This window comes from Drosophila albomicans, chromosome 2L (genome assembly GCF_009650485.2).
Source record: "Drosophila albomicans strain 15112-1751.03 chromosome 2L, ASM965048v2, whole genome shotgun sequence".
Taxonomy (NCBI): domain Eukaryota; kingdom Metazoa; phylum Arthropoda; class Insecta; order Diptera; family Drosophilidae; genus Drosophila; species Drosophila albomicans.
The window spans coordinates 23,406,385-23,420,889 of NC_047628.2; the positions used below are offsets into that span (position 1 = coordinate 23,406,385).

The following is a 14,505-nucleotide window of genomic DNA, read 5'->3' on the forward strand; positions in this document are numbered from 1 at the left end:
TTACGCTGTTGAAATGTGGTTTTATTTGCCAAACAATACTGCATATTGAAAGAAAGATACACTTCAAACCAGTGACAATTTCTCTAGAAGATACATTAAATAATTTAATAATTTATTATAGATCAGTGTATATGAATAAAATAATACATTTAAATGAATAATAATACGAGAACGTAAATATTTATTAAATTTCTTTTGCATTACACTCTTCATACGTTGAATGTTATGTATGTACATATGATTGTACTTACTTTGTACTGTCTAATGGTAAAGATGGTTTAATACGAATGAAATGCATATTAAAATGATAGAATTTTGTAGATATTGAACAAATCGTTAAGAAAATTATATTAAATAAGTAATATATTTAAAAATTCTATTTTTTACATTTATTTCGATTTTTCCATATCAATTTTCAATAGCTTATAACTCTATGAGGTCGCTTGGTTTTCACTGTACATGGTCAAGTTTGAACCAAAATTAAAAATATGAGCAATAAATTATATTTATATTAAATAATACATTTAACAACATAATTGTTCAAAGAACTTGTTTTCAGATTCAAATATTGTATTTTTATTGTTTTTATATTTATAAATTGAGTTTTTATATGATAATTGTTTTTGTGTAGACACAAAGTTGAATTTAAGGTGAAATTTTAAACACAGTGAGTAATTGTAGATGAATGCAATTAATTTTATTTGGTTGTTCGAATATTTAAGCAAATATTTCGATACATAACTATTAAAATATCAAACTATTAACTATAGTAAATATTAAATAAAGAATAGGTTAATGGCAAACTTGTTTGGCGGAAACGTTCACCGCTGTAAACATTCGCGTTGCGCCTTTCTACTCGATTCTCACAAAATCGGGTGACCAACCAAATTCAACCACCAACTGTAAATTCCGTTAAAATTGATTTTAGTGTGAAAGTAAAGCAAAACAAAGTGAAGTGAAATATGTCAGACTCCGCAGTTGCAACATCCGCATCTCCTGTGGCTGCCCCGCCAGCGACACCCGCAGCCGAGAAAAAGGTGGCTGCCAAGAAAGCAGCATCTGCATCGAAAGTGAAGAAGCCGGCAGTTCCTCCATCACATCCTCCAACTCAGCAAATGGTGGACGCATCAATCCTGAACCTAAAGGAGCGTGGTGGCTCGTCGCTTATGGCAATCAAGAAGTACATCAGTGCCACATACAAGTGCGACGCCCAGAAATTGGCACCATTCATTAAGAAGTACCTGAAGAGCGCTGTTGCTAGTGGAAAACTTATCCAAGCTAAAGGCAAGGGCGCATCTGGTTCGTTCAAATTGTCTGCATCTGCCAAAAAGGATCCGAAGCCAAAAGCCAAGGCTGCCTCAGTGGAGAAGAAACCGAAGAAGGTCGCTGCATCAGCAGCAGCAGCTAAGAAGAAGACTGCCGGCACCAAGGCGAAGAAAGCAGCTGGGTCCGCTGAGAAGAAACCAAGCAAAGCTGTAGCAACCAAGAAGACCGCTGAAAAGAAGAAGGCTGAGAAAGCAAAGGCTAAGGAGGCCAAGAAGAGTGGTACAGTAAAAGCCAAGCCCACAACAGCAAAGGCGGCGGCCAAGTCGAGTGCTGCAAAGCCAAAAGCACCAAAGCCCAAGACCGCAACTGCCAAGCCGAAGCCAAAGAAGGCAGCAGCGGCAGCATCGCCAAAGAAAGCCGCAGTGGCTGCTAAGAAACCCAAGGCAAAAACTGCAGCTGCAGCCAAGAAATAAGAAGAGAGCACAAGGACATTGAAGATTGTCGTGCACAAGTTTCAAGACTATGAAATTTGTTATTTAACAAAGCCCTTTTCAGGGCTACTAATTTTATATCAAAAGAGAAATGAGTTTTCAAGTTATGTGATATTAAGAGATGACTTTTATGACTATAACAGAATCGTATTTTTAACACAAAGCATCATTTAAGGCGTGAGCCAGGTAGCTAAATAAAAAATCCCTATAGCAACAATAGTAATATAAGAAACTCAACCTTTCGACAACACGCAATACCTCTTATGAAGTTCTCTGTTCTCACTAAACCAAAAAAGTACAGTCCCGTCTCGGTTGAAAATTTGTAAATGCTGGTCTAACGCCGTATTTTTAGGTATACCTTCATTATGCACTATTATTAATATTTATATTTAAATTTCAACTCTTTGGATAGGTAATTTGTGGCCCTGAAAAGGGCCTTTTACTTTAGGTGTGTAGGTTGTGCAAAGAAATCGAATTACTTCGAGCTCGTGTACTTGGTGACAGCCTTGGTTCCCTCACTGACAGCGTGCTTGGCCAATTCTCCAGGCAGCAAGAGACGGACAGCGGTTTGGATTTCCCGACTGGTGATAGTCGAGCGCTTGTTGTAGTGAGCCAAACGGGAGGCCTCGGCAGCAATGCGCTCGAAAATGTCGTTCACAAAGCTGTTCATGATGCTCATTGCCTTCGATGAGATACGGTGTGTCAGGATGGACCTGCTTCAGCACTTTGTAGATGTAGATGGCATAACTTTCCTTCCTCTTGCGCTTCTTCTTCTTGTCATTCTTGGTGATATTCTTCTGCGCTTTGCCAGCCTTCTTGGCTGCCTTTCCACTAGTCTTGGGCGGCATTTTTCAAATTCACTTTAAAAATTCACTTCACTGATATTTTGCTAGAGATCCAAAACACGTCCAATTTATACTTTTATTGTAGCAACGCTTTCCGTTAGACGAGCTCTCAACGCGACCGGTTTTCAGCACCAGCTGTCATCCCTTAACGGAACGAGTAGGTAGCTGGAAAAAGTATAAATAGCTGGCAATGGTTGCATGTGGCAGCAACATTCGAGTTTTGTGTGTGAAACAGTGAAGTAACAAATAATAATAAAAATGTCTGGTCGTGGTAAAGGTGGCAAAGTTAAGGGAAAGGCAAAGTCTCGTTCCAACCGCGCTGGTCTTCAGTTCCCCGTTGGCCGTATTCACCGTCTGCTTCGCAAGGGCAACTATGCCGAGCGTGTTGGTGCTGGTGCTCCTGTGTACTTGGCTGCTGTGATGGAGTACTTGGCCGCTGAAGTTTTGGAGTTGGCTGGTAACGCAGCCCGTGACAACAAGAAGACTAGGATTATCCCTCGTCATCTGCAATTGGCCATCCGCAACGATGAGGAGTTGAACAAACTGCTTTCGGGTGTCACCATTGCCCAGGGCGGTGTTTTGCCTAATATTCAGGCTGTTCTCTTGCCCAAGAAGACCGAAAAGAAGGCTTAAATGCAAATTCAAACTCGCATATAAAACAAATCAACCAAAACCCAAAACGTCCTTTTCAGGACGACCAAAAATTTACTAAAGAGAATAATTTTTCTAATATACAAAAAATAATTATATTTATATTCATTCATTCAGAAATTGAGCAAAGTATCTACATGGCGCACGAGGTACAGTTGCGTCAAAAATGACTTTCCAATTTCGATCTTTACAAGAGCAAAGTATCTGCTCTGTACAAGGGGTACAGTTGTGTCAAAAAGTATATTTTAATATTTTGATCTTCACATGGACAAAGTATCTGCAGTGTACACGAGGTACAGTTGTGTCAAAAAGTATTTTAAAATGTACAACACGCTGCAGCGTTTTTTTTTTTAATATTAACATCTCACAAATGAACAAATTTATTTATTTGTATCTTAGAATTAAATTCTACAGAATAACAGGGGCAATCTGGATGAATTTGAGGGAGTTATTCTCTAATGTTAATCAAAATATAGTTTTTAGTTTCTTTATTTTTGACAATATATACATATTGATTTTATTCTCTTTTAATGAATTTTTTGGTGGTCCTGAAAAGGACCGATTTATGTGGGTTTTAAGTTTGCATTTTGTAGTAGATACAAATTTTCTTAGCCGCCGAAACCGTACAGAGTGCGGCCTTGCCTCTTCAGAGCGTACACAACATCCATGGCTGTGACTGTCTTCCTCTTGGCGTGTTCGGTGTATGTGACTGCATCACGGATAACGTTTTCCAAGAAAACCTTCAGCACACCACGAGTTTCCTCATAAATAAGACCAGAGATGCGCTTCACACCGCCACGACGAGCTAGACGACGGATAGCTGGCTTCGTGATACCCTGGATGTTATCACGCAAACACTTTGCGATGACGCTTTGCGCCACCTTTTCCCAAGCCCTTGCCACCTTTACCACGACCAGTCATTTTTCACTTTTAATATTTTACTTTACACTCACCGAAGTCAGAAAGATACTGTTGTTCGGTCCGACTCAAACGCCTCTATTTATACTCAAAGATACAAAAACCAGAAAGAGTCAGCAATATGTATCTACGTGCTGCTCGCACGCTAACACGCTGGCACGCTGGCATGGCAACAACCCGATCGCTCGTTCTCGCTCTCGCTCGGCAACCCACCACCAGTTTTACTATAAATACGAGAGCCGAATCGCTTCGTCCGATTATTGTGTTTTAACATTTGCTGTGTGTGAAGTAAAAATTGTGAAATAAAAATGGCTCGTACTAAGCAGACTGCTCGTAAATCGACCGGAGGCAAGGCGCCTCGTAAGCAGCTGGCAACTAAGGCGGCTCGTAAGAGTGCGCCAGCCACCGGCGGTGTGAAGAAGCCTCATCGTTATCGCCCCGGTACTGTTGCCCTGCGTGAGATCCGTCGTTACCAGAAGAGCACAGAGTTGCTGATCCGCAAGCTGCCTTTCCAGCGCTTGGTGCGTGAAATTGCTCAGGATTTCAAGACCGATCTGCGTTTCCAGAGCTCTGCCGTGATGGCACTGCAGGAAGCTAGTGAAGCCTACTTGGTTGGCCTGTTCGAAGATACTAACTTGTGCGCTATCCATGCCAAGCGTGTCACCATCATGCCGAAAGATATTCAGCTGGCCAGACGTATTCGTGGCGAACGTGCTTAAATTGTGACAACGTTGTGCGTTGTGCTTGTCAAGCATCAAATTATCAAACAATCGGTCCTTTTCAGGACCACAATTTTATTGAAAGAAGATTTACATTTTTCTTTAATTACTTTAGTATTATATTAAAATAATGTACAAGTTAAAAATATATAAATAAGGGCGTGCTTAATGATTCTCAGATACTATTGTATCTACATTTATATTAAATAAAATTTAGCTAATGAAAATAGCGCCGTCGCTGTTACGCTGTTGAAATGTGGTTTTATTTGCCAAACAATACTGCATATTGAAAGAAAGATACACTTCAAACCAGTGACAATTTCTCTAGAAGATACATTAAATAATTTAATAATTTATTATAGATCAGTGTATATGAATAAAATAATACATTTAAATGAATAATAATACGAGAACGTAAATATTTATTAAATTTCTTTTGCATTACACTCTTCATACGTTTGAATGTTATGTATGTACATATGATTGTACTTACTTTGTACTGTCTAATGGTAAAGATGGTTTAATACGAATGAAATGCATATTAAAATGATAGAATTTTGTAGATATTGAACAAATCGTTAAGAAAATTATATTAAATAAGTAATATATTTAAAAATTCTATTTTTTACATTTATTTCGATTTTTCCATATCAATTTTCAATAGCTTATAACTCTATGAGGTCGCTTGGTTTTCACTGTACATGGTCAAGTTTGAACCAAAATTAAAAATATGAGCAATAAATTATATTTATATTAAATAATACATTTAACAACATAATTGTTCAAAGAACTTGTTTTCAGATTCAAATATTGTATTTTTATTGTTTTTATATTTATAAATTGAGTTTTTATATGATAATTGTTTTTGTGTAGACACAAAGTTGAATTTAAGGTGAAATTTTAAACACAGTGAGTAATTGTAGATGAATGCAATTAATTTTATTTGGTTGTTCGAATATTTAAGCAAATATTTCGATACATAACTATTAAAATATCAAACTATTAACTATAGTAAATATTAAATAAAGAATAGGTTAATGGCAAACTTGTTTGGCGGAAACGTTCACCGCTGTAAACATTCGCGTTGCGCCTTTCTACTCGATTCTCACAAAATCGGGTGACCAACCAAATTCAACCACCAACTGTAAATTCCGTTAAAATTGATTTTAGTGTGAAAGTAAAGCAAAACAAAGTGAAGTGAAATATGTCAGACTCCGCAGTTGCAACATCCGCATCTCCTGTGGCTGCCCCGCCAGCGACACCCGCAGCCGAGAAAAAGGTGGCTGCCAAGAAAGCAGCATCTGCATCGAAAGTGAAGAAGCCGGCAGTTCCTCCATCACATCCTCCAACTCAGCAAATGGTGGACGCATCAATCCTGAACCTAAAGGAGCGTGGTGGCTCGTCGCTTATGGCAATCAAGAAGTACATCAGTGCCACATACAAGTGCGACGCCCAGAAATTGGCACCATTCATTAAGAAGTACCTGAAGAGCGCTGTTGCTAGTGGAAAACTTATCCAAGCTAAAGGCAAGGGCGCATCTGGTTCGTTCAAATTGTCTGCATCTGCCAAAAAGGATCCGAAGCCAAAAGCCAAGGCTGCCTCAGTGGAGAAGAAACCGAAGAAGGTCGCTGCATCAGCAGCAGCAGCTAAGAAGAAGACTGCCGGCACCAAGGCGAAGAAAGCAGCTGGGTCCGCTGAGAAGAAACCAAGCAAAGCTGTAGCAACCAAGAAGACCGCTGAAAAGAAGAAGGCTGAGAAAGCAAAGGCTAAGGAGGCCAAGAAGAGTGGTACAGTAAAAGCCAAGCCCACAACAGCAAAGGCGGCGGCCAAGTCGAGTGCTGCAAAGCCAAAAGCACCAAAGCCCAAGACCGCAACTGCCAAGCCGAAGCCAAAGAAGGCAGCAGCGGCAGCATCGCCAAAGAAAGCCGCAGTGGCTGCTAAGAAACCCAAGGCAAAAACTGCAGCTGCAGCCAAGAAATAAGAAGAGAGCACAAGGACATTGAAGATTGTCGTGCACAAGTTTCAAGACTATGAAATTTGTTATTTAACAAAGCCCTTTTTCAGGGCTACTAATTTTATATCAAAAGAGAAATGAGTTTTCAAGTTATGTGATATTAAGAGATGACTTTTATGACTATAACAGAATCGTATTTTTAACACAAAGCATCATTTAAGGCGTGAGCCAGGTAGCTAAATAAAAAATCCCTATAGCAACAATAGTAATATAAGAAACTCAACCTTTCGACAACACGCAATACCTCTTATGAAGTTCTCTGTTCTCACTAAACCAAAAAAGTACAGTCCCGTCTCGGTTGAAAATTTGTAAATGCTGGTCTAACGCCGTATTTTTAGGTATACCTTCATTATGCACTATTATTAATATTTATATTTAAATTTCAACTCTTTGGATAGGTAATTTGTGGCCCTGAAAAGGGCCTTTTACTTTAGGTGTGTAGGTTGTGCAAAGAAATCGAATTACTTCGAGCTCGTGTACTTGGTGACAGCCTTGGTTCCCTCACTGACAGCGTGCTTGGCCAATTCTCCAGGCAGCAAGAGACGGACAGCGGTTTGGATTTCCCGACTGGTGATAGTCGAGCGCTTGTTGTAGTGAGCCAAACGGGAGGCCTCGGCAGCAATGCGCTCGAAAATGTCGTTCACAAAGCTGTTCATGATGCTCATTGCCTTCGATGAGATACCGGTGTCAGGATGGACCTGCTTCAGCACTTTGTAGATGTAGATGGCATAACTTTCCTTCCTCTTGCGCTTCTTCTTCTTGTCATTCTTGGTGATATTCTTCTGCGCTTTGCCAGCCTTCTTGGCTGCCTTTCCACTAGTCTTGGGCGGCATTTTTCAAATTCACTTTAAAAATTCACTTCACTGATATTTTGCTAGAGATCCAAAACACGTCCAATTTATACTTTTATTGTAGCAACGCTTTCCGTTAGACGAGCTCTCAACGCGACCGGTTTTCAGCACCAGCTGTCATCCCTTAACGGAACGAGTAGGTAGCTGGAAAAAGTATAAATAGCTGGCAATGGTTGCATGTGGCAGCAACATTCGAGTTTTGTGTGTGAAACAGTGAAGTAACAAATAATAATAAAAATGTCTGGTCGTGGTAAAGGTGGCAAAGTTAAGGGAAAGGCAAAGTCTCGTTCCAACCGCGCTGGTCTTCAGTTCCCCGTTGGCCGTATTCACCGTCTGCTTCGCAAGGGCAACTATGCCGAGCGTGTTGGTGCTGGTGCTCCTGTGTACTTGGCTGCTGTGATGGAGTACTTGGCCGCTGAAGTTTTGGAGTTGGCTGGTAACGCAGCCCGTGACAACAAGAAGACTAGGATTATCCCTCGTCATCTGCAATTGGCCATCCGCAACGATGAGGAGTTGAACAAACTGCTTTCGGGTGTCACCATTGCCCAGGGCGGTGTTTTGCCTAATATTCAGGCTGTTCTCTTGCCCAAGAAGACCGAAAAGAAGGCTTAAATTCAAATTCAAACTCGCATATAAAACAAATCAACCAAAACCCAAAACGTCCTTTTCAGGACGACCAAAAATTTACTAAAGAGAATAATTTTTCTAATATACAAAAATAATTATATTTATATTCATTCATTCAGAAATTGAGCAATTGAGTATCTACATGGCGCACGAGGTACAGTTGCGTCAAAAATGACTCAAATTTCGATCTTTACATGAGCAAAGTATCTGCTCTGTACAAGAGGTACAGTGCAAAAAGTATTTTAATATTTTGATCTTCACATGGACAAAGTATCTGCAGTGTACACGAGGTACAGTTGTGTCAAAAAGTATTTTAAAATGTACAACACGCTGCAGCGTTTTTTTTTTTTAATATTAACATCTCACAAATGAACAAATTTATTTATTTGTATCTTAGAATTAAATTCTACAGAATAACAGGGGCAATCTGGATGAATTTGAGGGAGTTATTCTCTAATGTTAATCAAAAATATAGTTTTTAGTTTCTTTATTTTTGACAATATATACATATTGATTTTATTCTCTTTTAATGAATTTTTTGGTGGTCCTGAAAAGGACCGATTTATGTGGGTTTTAAGTTTGCATTTTGTAGTAGATACAAATTTTCTTAGCCGCCGAAACCGTACAGAGTGCGGCCTTGCCTCTTCAGAGCGTACACAACATCCATGGCTGTGACTGTCTTCCTCTTGGCGTGTTCGGTGTATGTGACTGCATCACGGATAACGTTTTCCAAGAAAACCTTCAGCACACCACGAGTTTCCTCATAAATAAGACCAGAGATGCGCTTCACACCGCCACGACGAGCTAGACGACGGATAGCTGGCTTCGTGATACCCTGGATGTTATCACGCAACACTTTGCGATGACGCTTTGCGCCACCTTTTCCCAAGCCCTTGCCACCTTTACCACGACCAGTCATTTTTCACTTTTAATATTTTACTTTACACTCACCGAAGTCAGAAAGATACTGTTGTTCGGTCCGACTCAAACGCCTCTATTTATACTCAAAGATACAAAAACCAGAAAGAGTCAGCAATATGTATCTACGTGCTGCTCGCACGCTAACACGCTGGCACGCTGGCATGGCAACAACCCGATCGCTCGTTCTCGCTCTCGCTCGGCAACCCACCACCAGTTTTACTATAAATACGAGAGCCGAATCGCTTCGTCCGATTATTGTGTTTTAACATTTGCTGTGTGAAGTAAAAATTGTGAAATAAAAATGGCTCGTACTAAGCAGACTGCTCGTAAATCGACCGGAGGCAAGGCGCCTCGTAAGCAGCTGGCAACTAAGGCGGCTCGTAGAGAGTGCGCCAGCCACCGGCGGTGTGAAGAAGCCTCATCGTTATCGCCCCGGTACTGTTGCCCTGCGTGAGATCCGTCGTTACCAGAAGAGCACAGAGTTGCTGATCCGCAAGCTGCCTTTCCAGCGCTTGGTGCGTGAAATTGCTCAGGATTTCAAGACCGATCTGCGTTTCCAGAGCTCTGCCGTGATGGCACTGCAGGAAGCTAGTGAAGCCTACTTGGTTGGCCTGTTCGAAGATACTAACTTGTGCGCTATCCAATGCCAAGCGTGTCACCATCATGCCGAAAGATATTCAGCTGGCCAGACGTATTCGTGGCGAACGTGCTTAAATTGTGACAACGTTGTGCGTTGTGCTTGTCAAGCATCAAATTATCAAACAATCGGTCCTTTTCAGGACCACAATTTTATTGAAAGAAGATTTACATTTTTCTTTAATTACTTTAGTATTATATTAAAATAATGTACAAGTTAAAAATATATATAAATAAGGGCGTGCTTAATGATTCTCAGATACTATTGTATCTACATTTATATTAAATAAAATTTAGCTAATGAAAATAGCGCCGTCGCTGTTACGCTGTTGAAATGTGGTTTTATTTGCCAAACAATACTGCATATTGAAAGAAAGATACACTTCAAACCAGTGACAATTTCTCTAGAAGATACATTAAATAATTTAATAATTTATTATAGATCAGTGTATATGAATAAAATAATACATTTAAATGAATAATAATACGAGAACGTAAATATTTATTAAATTTCTTTTGCATTACACTCTTCATACGTTGAATGTTATGTATGTACATATGATTGTACTTACTTTGTACTGTCTAATGGTAAAGATGGTTTAATACGAATGAAATGCATATTAAAATGATAGAATTTTGTAGATATTGAACAAATCGTTAAGAAAATTATATTAAATAAGTAATATATTTAAAAATTCTATTTTTTACATTTATTTCGATTTTTCCATATCAATTTTCAATAGCTTATAACTCTATGAGGTCGCTTGGTTTTCACTGTACATGGTCAAGTTTGAACCAAAATTAAAAATATGAGCAATAAATTATATTTATATTAAATAATACATTTAACAACATAATTGTTCAAAGAACTTGTTTTCAGATTCAAATATTGTATTTTTATTGTTTTTATATTTATAAATTGAGTTTTTATATGATAATTGTTTTTGTGTAGACACAAAGTTGAATTTAAGGTGAAATTTTAAACACAGTGAGTAATTGTAGATGAATGCAATTAATTTTATTTGGTTGTTCGAATATTTAAGCAAATATTTCGATACATAACTATTAAAATATCAAACTATTAACTATAGTAAATATTAAATAAAGAATAGGTTAATGGCAAACTTGTTTGGCGGAAACGTTCACCGCTGTAAACATTCGCGTTGCGCCTTTCTACTCGATTCTCACAAAATCGGGTGACCAACCAAATTCAACCACCAACTGTAAATTCCGTTAAAATTGATTTTAGTGTGAAAGTAAAGCAAAACAAAGTGAAGTGAAATATGTCAGACTCCGCAGTTGCAACATCCGCATCTCCTGTGGCTGCCCCGCCAGCGACACCCGCAGCCGAGAAAAAGGTGGCTGCCAAGAAAGCAGCATCTGCATCGAAAGTGAAGAAGCCGGCAGTTCCTCCATCACATCCTCCAACTCAGCAAATGGTGGACGCATCAATCCTGAACCTAAAGGAGCGTGGTGGCTCGTCGCTTATGGCAATCAAGAAGTACATCAGTGCCACATACAAGTGCGACGCCCAGAAATTGGCACCATTCATTAAGAAGTACCTGAAGAGCGCTGTTGCTAGTGGAAAACTTATCCAAGCTAAAGGCAAGGGCGCATCTGGTTCGTTCAAATTGTCTGCATCTGCCAAAAAGGATCCGAAGCCAAAAGCCAAGGCTGCCTCAGTGGAGAAGAAACCGAAGAAGGTCGCTGCATCAGCAGCAGCAGCTAAGAAGAAGACTGCCGGCACCAAGGCGAAGAAAGCAGCTGGGTCCGCTGAGAAGAAACCAAGCAAAGCTGTAGCAACCAAGAAGACCGCTGAAAAGAAGAAGGCTGAGAAAGCAAAGGCTAAGGAGGCCAAGAAGAGTGGTACAGTAAAAGCCAAGCCCACAACAGCAAAGGCGGCGGCCAAGTCGAGTGCTGCAAAGCCAAAAGCACCAAAGCCCAAGACCGCAACTGCCAAGCCGAAGCCAAAGAAGGCAGCAGCGGCAGCATCGCCAAAGAAAGCCGCAGTGGCTGCTAAGAAACCCAAGGCAAAAACTGCAGCTGCAGCCAAGAAATAAGAAGAGAGCACAAGGACATTGAAGATTGTCGTGCACAAGTTTCAAGACTATGAAATTTGTTATTTAACAAAGCCCTTTTCAGGGCTACTAATTTTATATCAAAAGAGAAATGAGTTTTCAAGTTATGTGATATTAAGAGATGACTTTTATGACTATAACAGAATCGTATTTTTAACACAAAGCATCATTTAAGGCGTGAGCCAGGTAGCTAAATAAAAAATCCCTATAGCAACAATAGTAATATAAGAAACTCAACCTTTCGACAACACGCAATACCTCTTATGAAGTTCTCTGTTCTCACTAAACCAAAAAAGTACAGTCCCGTCTCGGTTGAAAATTTGTAAATGCTGGTCTAACGCCGTATTTTTAGGTATACCTTCATTATGCACTATTATTAATATTTATATTTAAATTTCAACTCTTTGGATAGGTAATTTGTGGCCCTGAAAAGGGCCTTTTACTTTAGGTGTGTAGGTTGTGCAAAGAAATCGAATTACTTCGAGCTCGTGTACTTGGTGACAGCCTTGGTTCCCTCACTGACAGCGTGCTTGGCCAATTCTCCAGGCAGCAAGAGACGGACAGCGGTTTGGATTTCCCGACTGGTGATAGTCGAGCGCTTGTTGTAGTGAGCCAAACGGGAGGCCTCGGCAGCAATGCGCTCGAAAATGTCGTTCACAAAGCTGTTCATGATGCTCATTGCCTTCGATGAGATACCGGTGTCAGGATGGACCTGCTTCAGCACTTTGTAGATGTAGATGGCATAACTTTCCTTCCTCTTGCGCTTCTTCTTCTTGTCATTCTTGGTGATATTCTTCTGCGCTTTGCCAGCCTTCTTGGCTGCCTTTCCACTAGTCTTGGGCGGCATTTTTCAAATTCACTTTAAAAATTCACTTCACTGATATTTTTCTAGAGATCCAAAACACGTCCAATTTATACTTTTATTGTAGCAACGCTTTCCGTTAGACGAGCTCTCAACGCGACCGGTTTTCAGCACCAGCTGTCATCCCTTAACGGAACGAGTAGGTAGCTGGAAAAAGTATAAATAGCTGGCAATGGTTGCATGTGGCAGCAACATTCGAGTTTTGTGTGTGAAACAGTGAAGTAACAAATAATAATAAAAATGTCTGGTCGTGGTAAAGGTGGCAAAGTTAAGGGAAAGGCAAAGTCTCGTTCCAACCGCGCTGGTCTTCAGTTCCCCGTTGGCCGTATTCACCGTCTGCTTCGCAAGGGCAACTATGCCGAGCGTGTTGGTGCTGGTGCTCCTGTGTACTTGGCTGCTGTGATGGAGTACTTGGCCGCTGAAGTTTTGGAGTTGGCTGGTAACGCAGCCCGTGACAACAAGAAGACTAGGATTATCCCTCGTCATCTGCAATTGGCCATCCGCAACGATGAGGAGTTGAACAAACTGCTTTCGGGTGTCACCATTGCCCAGGGCGGTGTTTTGCCTAATATTCAGGCTGTTCTCTTGCCCAAGAAAACCGAAAAGAAGGCTTAAATTCAAATTCAAACTCGCATATAAAACAAATCAACCAAAACCCAAAACGTCCTTTTCAGGACGACCAAAAATTTACTAAAGAGAATAATCTTTCTAATATACAAAAATAATTATATTTATATTCATTCATTCTTGAGCAAAGTATCTACATGGCGCACGAGGTACAGTTGCGTCAAAAATGACTTTCCAATTCCGATCTTTACAAGAGCAAAGTATCTGCTCTGTACAAGGGGTACAGTTGTGTCAAAAAGTATTTGAATATTTTGATCTTCACATGGACAAAGTATCTGCAGTGTACACGAGGTACAGTTGTGTCAAAAAGTATTTTAAAATGTACAACACGCGCTGCAGCGTTTTTTTTTTTTTTAATATTAACATCTCACAAATGAACAAATTTATTTATTTGTATCTTAGAATTAAATTCTACAGAATAACAGGGGCAATCTGGATGAATTTGAGGGAGTTATTCTCTAATGTTAATCAAAATATAGTTTTTAGTTTCTTTATTTTTGACAATATATACATATTGATTTTATTCTCTTTTAATGAATTTTTTGGTGGTCCTGAAAAGGACCGATTTATGTGGGTTTTAAGTTTGCATTTTGTAGTAGATACAAATTTTCTTAGCCGCCGAAACCGTACAGAGTGCGGCCTTGCCTCTTCAGAGCGTACACAACATCCATGGCTGTGACTGTCTTCCTCTTGGCGTGTTCGGTGTATGTGACTGCATCACGGATAACGTTTTCCAAGAAAACCTTCAGCACACCACGAGTTTCCTCATAAATAAGACCAGAGATGCGCTTCACACCGCCACGACGAGCTAGACGACGGATAGCTGGCTTCGTGATACCCTGGATGTTATCACGCAACACTTTGCGATGACGCTTTGCGCCACCTTTTCCCAAGCCCTTGCCACCTTTACCACGACCAGTCATTTTTCACTTTTAATATTTTACTTTACACTCACCGAAGTCAGAAAGATACTGTTGTTCGGTCCGACTCAAACGCCTC

The 14,505-nt window shown here is 40.0% G+C and overlaps 12 protein-coding genes and 1 pseudogene across 12 annotated transcripts; 7 read left to right on the plus strand and 6 right to left on the minus strand.

The window, feature by feature from the left end:
- The first annotated feature begins 910 nt into the window (after positions 1-910).
- Positions 911-1,815, plus strand: LOC117566081 (histone H1-like). The gene has a single exon (XM_034245561.2). The coding sequence runs from the start codon at positions 963-965 to the stop codon at positions 1,737-1,739; it is 777 nt and encodes a 258-aa protein (XP_034101452.1). The 5' UTR covers positions 911-962; the 3' UTR covers positions 1,740-1,815.
- A 367-nt stretch (positions 1,816-2,182) lies between these two features.
- Positions 2,183-2,650, minus strand: LOC117566093 (histone H2B-like; annotated as a pseudogene).
- A 152-nt stretch (positions 2,651-2,802) lies between these two features.
- Positions 2,803-3,250, plus strand: LOC117566088 (histone H2A). Its single transcript, XM_034245565.2, has one exon. It carries the CDS (start codon positions 2,861-2,863, stop codon positions 3,233-3,235), a length of 375 nt encoding a protein of 124 aa, XP_034101456.1. The 5' UTR covers positions 2,803-2,860; the 3' UTR covers positions 3,236-3,250.
- Positions 3,251-3,800: 550 nt separating this feature from the next.
- On the minus strand, positions 3,801-4,227 carry LOC117566095 (histone H4-like). The gene is given in 2 exon segments (XM_034245567.2): positions 3,801-4,107; positions 4,109-4,227. Coding segments are annotated over 2 exon segments (312 nt in total). The 5' UTR covers positions 4,175-4,227; the 3' UTR covers positions 3,801-3,861.
- Positions 4,228-4,455: 228 nt separating this feature from the next.
- LOC117566085 (histone H3) lies at positions 4,456-4,950 on the plus strand. The gene has a single exon (XM_034245564.2). The coding sequence runs from the start codon at positions 4,480-4,482 to the stop codon at positions 4,888-4,890; it is 411 nt and encodes a 136-aa protein (XP_034101455.1). The 5' UTR covers positions 4,456-4,479; the 3' UTR covers positions 4,891-4,950.
- Positions 4,951-6,042: 1,092 nt separating this feature from the next.
- Positions 6,043-6,940, plus strand: LOC117566082 (histone H1-like). Its single transcript, XM_034245563.2, has one exon. The coding sequence runs from the start codon at positions 6,095-6,097 to the stop codon at positions 6,869-6,871; it is 777 nt and encodes a 258-aa protein (XP_034101454.1). The 5' UTR covers positions 6,043-6,094; the 3' UTR covers positions 6,872-6,940.
- Positions 6,941-7,315: 375 nt separating this feature from the next.
- LOC117564270 (histone H2B) lies at positions 7,316-7,785 on the minus strand. Its single transcript, XM_034242973.2, has one exon. It carries the CDS (start codon positions 7,735-7,737, stop codon positions 7,366-7,368), a length of 372 nt encoding a protein of 123 aa, XP_034098864.1. The 5' UTR covers positions 7,738-7,785; the 3' UTR covers positions 7,316-7,365.
- Positions 7,786-7,938: 153 nt separating this feature from the next.
- On the plus strand, positions 7,939-8,420 carry LOC117565595 (histone H2A). Its single transcript, XM_034244794.2, has one exon. The coding sequence runs from the start codon at positions 7,993-7,995 to the stop codon at positions 8,365-8,367; it is 375 nt and encodes a 124-aa protein (XP_034100685.1). The 5' UTR covers positions 7,939-7,992; the 3' UTR covers positions 8,368-8,420.
- Positions 8,421-8,933: 513 nt separating this feature from the next.
- Positions 8,934-9,360, minus strand: LOC117565597 (histone H4). Its single transcript, XM_034244797.2, has one exon. It carries the CDS (start codon positions 9,299-9,301, stop codon positions 8,990-8,992), a length of 312 nt encoding a protein of 103 aa, XP_034100688.1. The 5' UTR covers positions 9,302-9,360; the 3' UTR covers positions 8,934-8,989.
- A 1,810-nt stretch (positions 9,361-11,170) lies between these two features.
- LOC117565593 (histone H1-like) lies at positions 11,171-12,085 on the plus strand. Its single transcript, XM_034244792.2, has one exon. The coding sequence runs from the start codon at positions 11,223-11,225 to the stop codon at positions 11,997-11,999; it is 777 nt and encodes a 258-aa protein (XP_034100683.1). The 5' UTR covers positions 11,171-11,222; the 3' UTR covers positions 12,000-12,085.
- A 357-nt stretch (positions 12,086-12,442) lies between these two features.
- On the minus strand, positions 12,443-12,899 carry LOC117565596 (histone H2B). Its single transcript, XM_034244796.2, has one exon. It carries the CDS (start codon positions 12,862-12,864, stop codon positions 12,493-12,495), a length of 372 nt encoding a protein of 123 aa, XP_034100687.1. The 5' UTR covers positions 12,865-12,899; the 3' UTR covers positions 12,443-12,492.
- Positions 12,900-13,070: 171 nt separating this feature from the next.
- LOC117565594 (histone H2A) lies at positions 13,071-13,553 on the plus strand. Its single transcript, XM_034244793.2, has one exon. It carries the CDS (start codon positions 13,120-13,122, stop codon positions 13,492-13,494), a length of 375 nt encoding a protein of 124 aa, XP_034100684.1. The 5' UTR covers positions 13,071-13,119; the 3' UTR covers positions 13,495-13,553.
- Positions 13,554-14,066: 513 nt separating this feature from the next.
- LOC117565598 (histone H4) lies at positions 14,067-14,490 on the minus strand. Its single transcript, XM_034244798.2, has one exon. It carries the CDS (start codon positions 14,427-14,429, stop codon positions 14,118-14,120), a length of 312 nt encoding a protein of 103 aa, XP_034100689.1. The 5' UTR covers positions 14,430-14,490; the 3' UTR covers positions 14,067-14,117.
- Between the last annotated feature and the right edge of the window lie 15 nt (positions 14,491-14,505).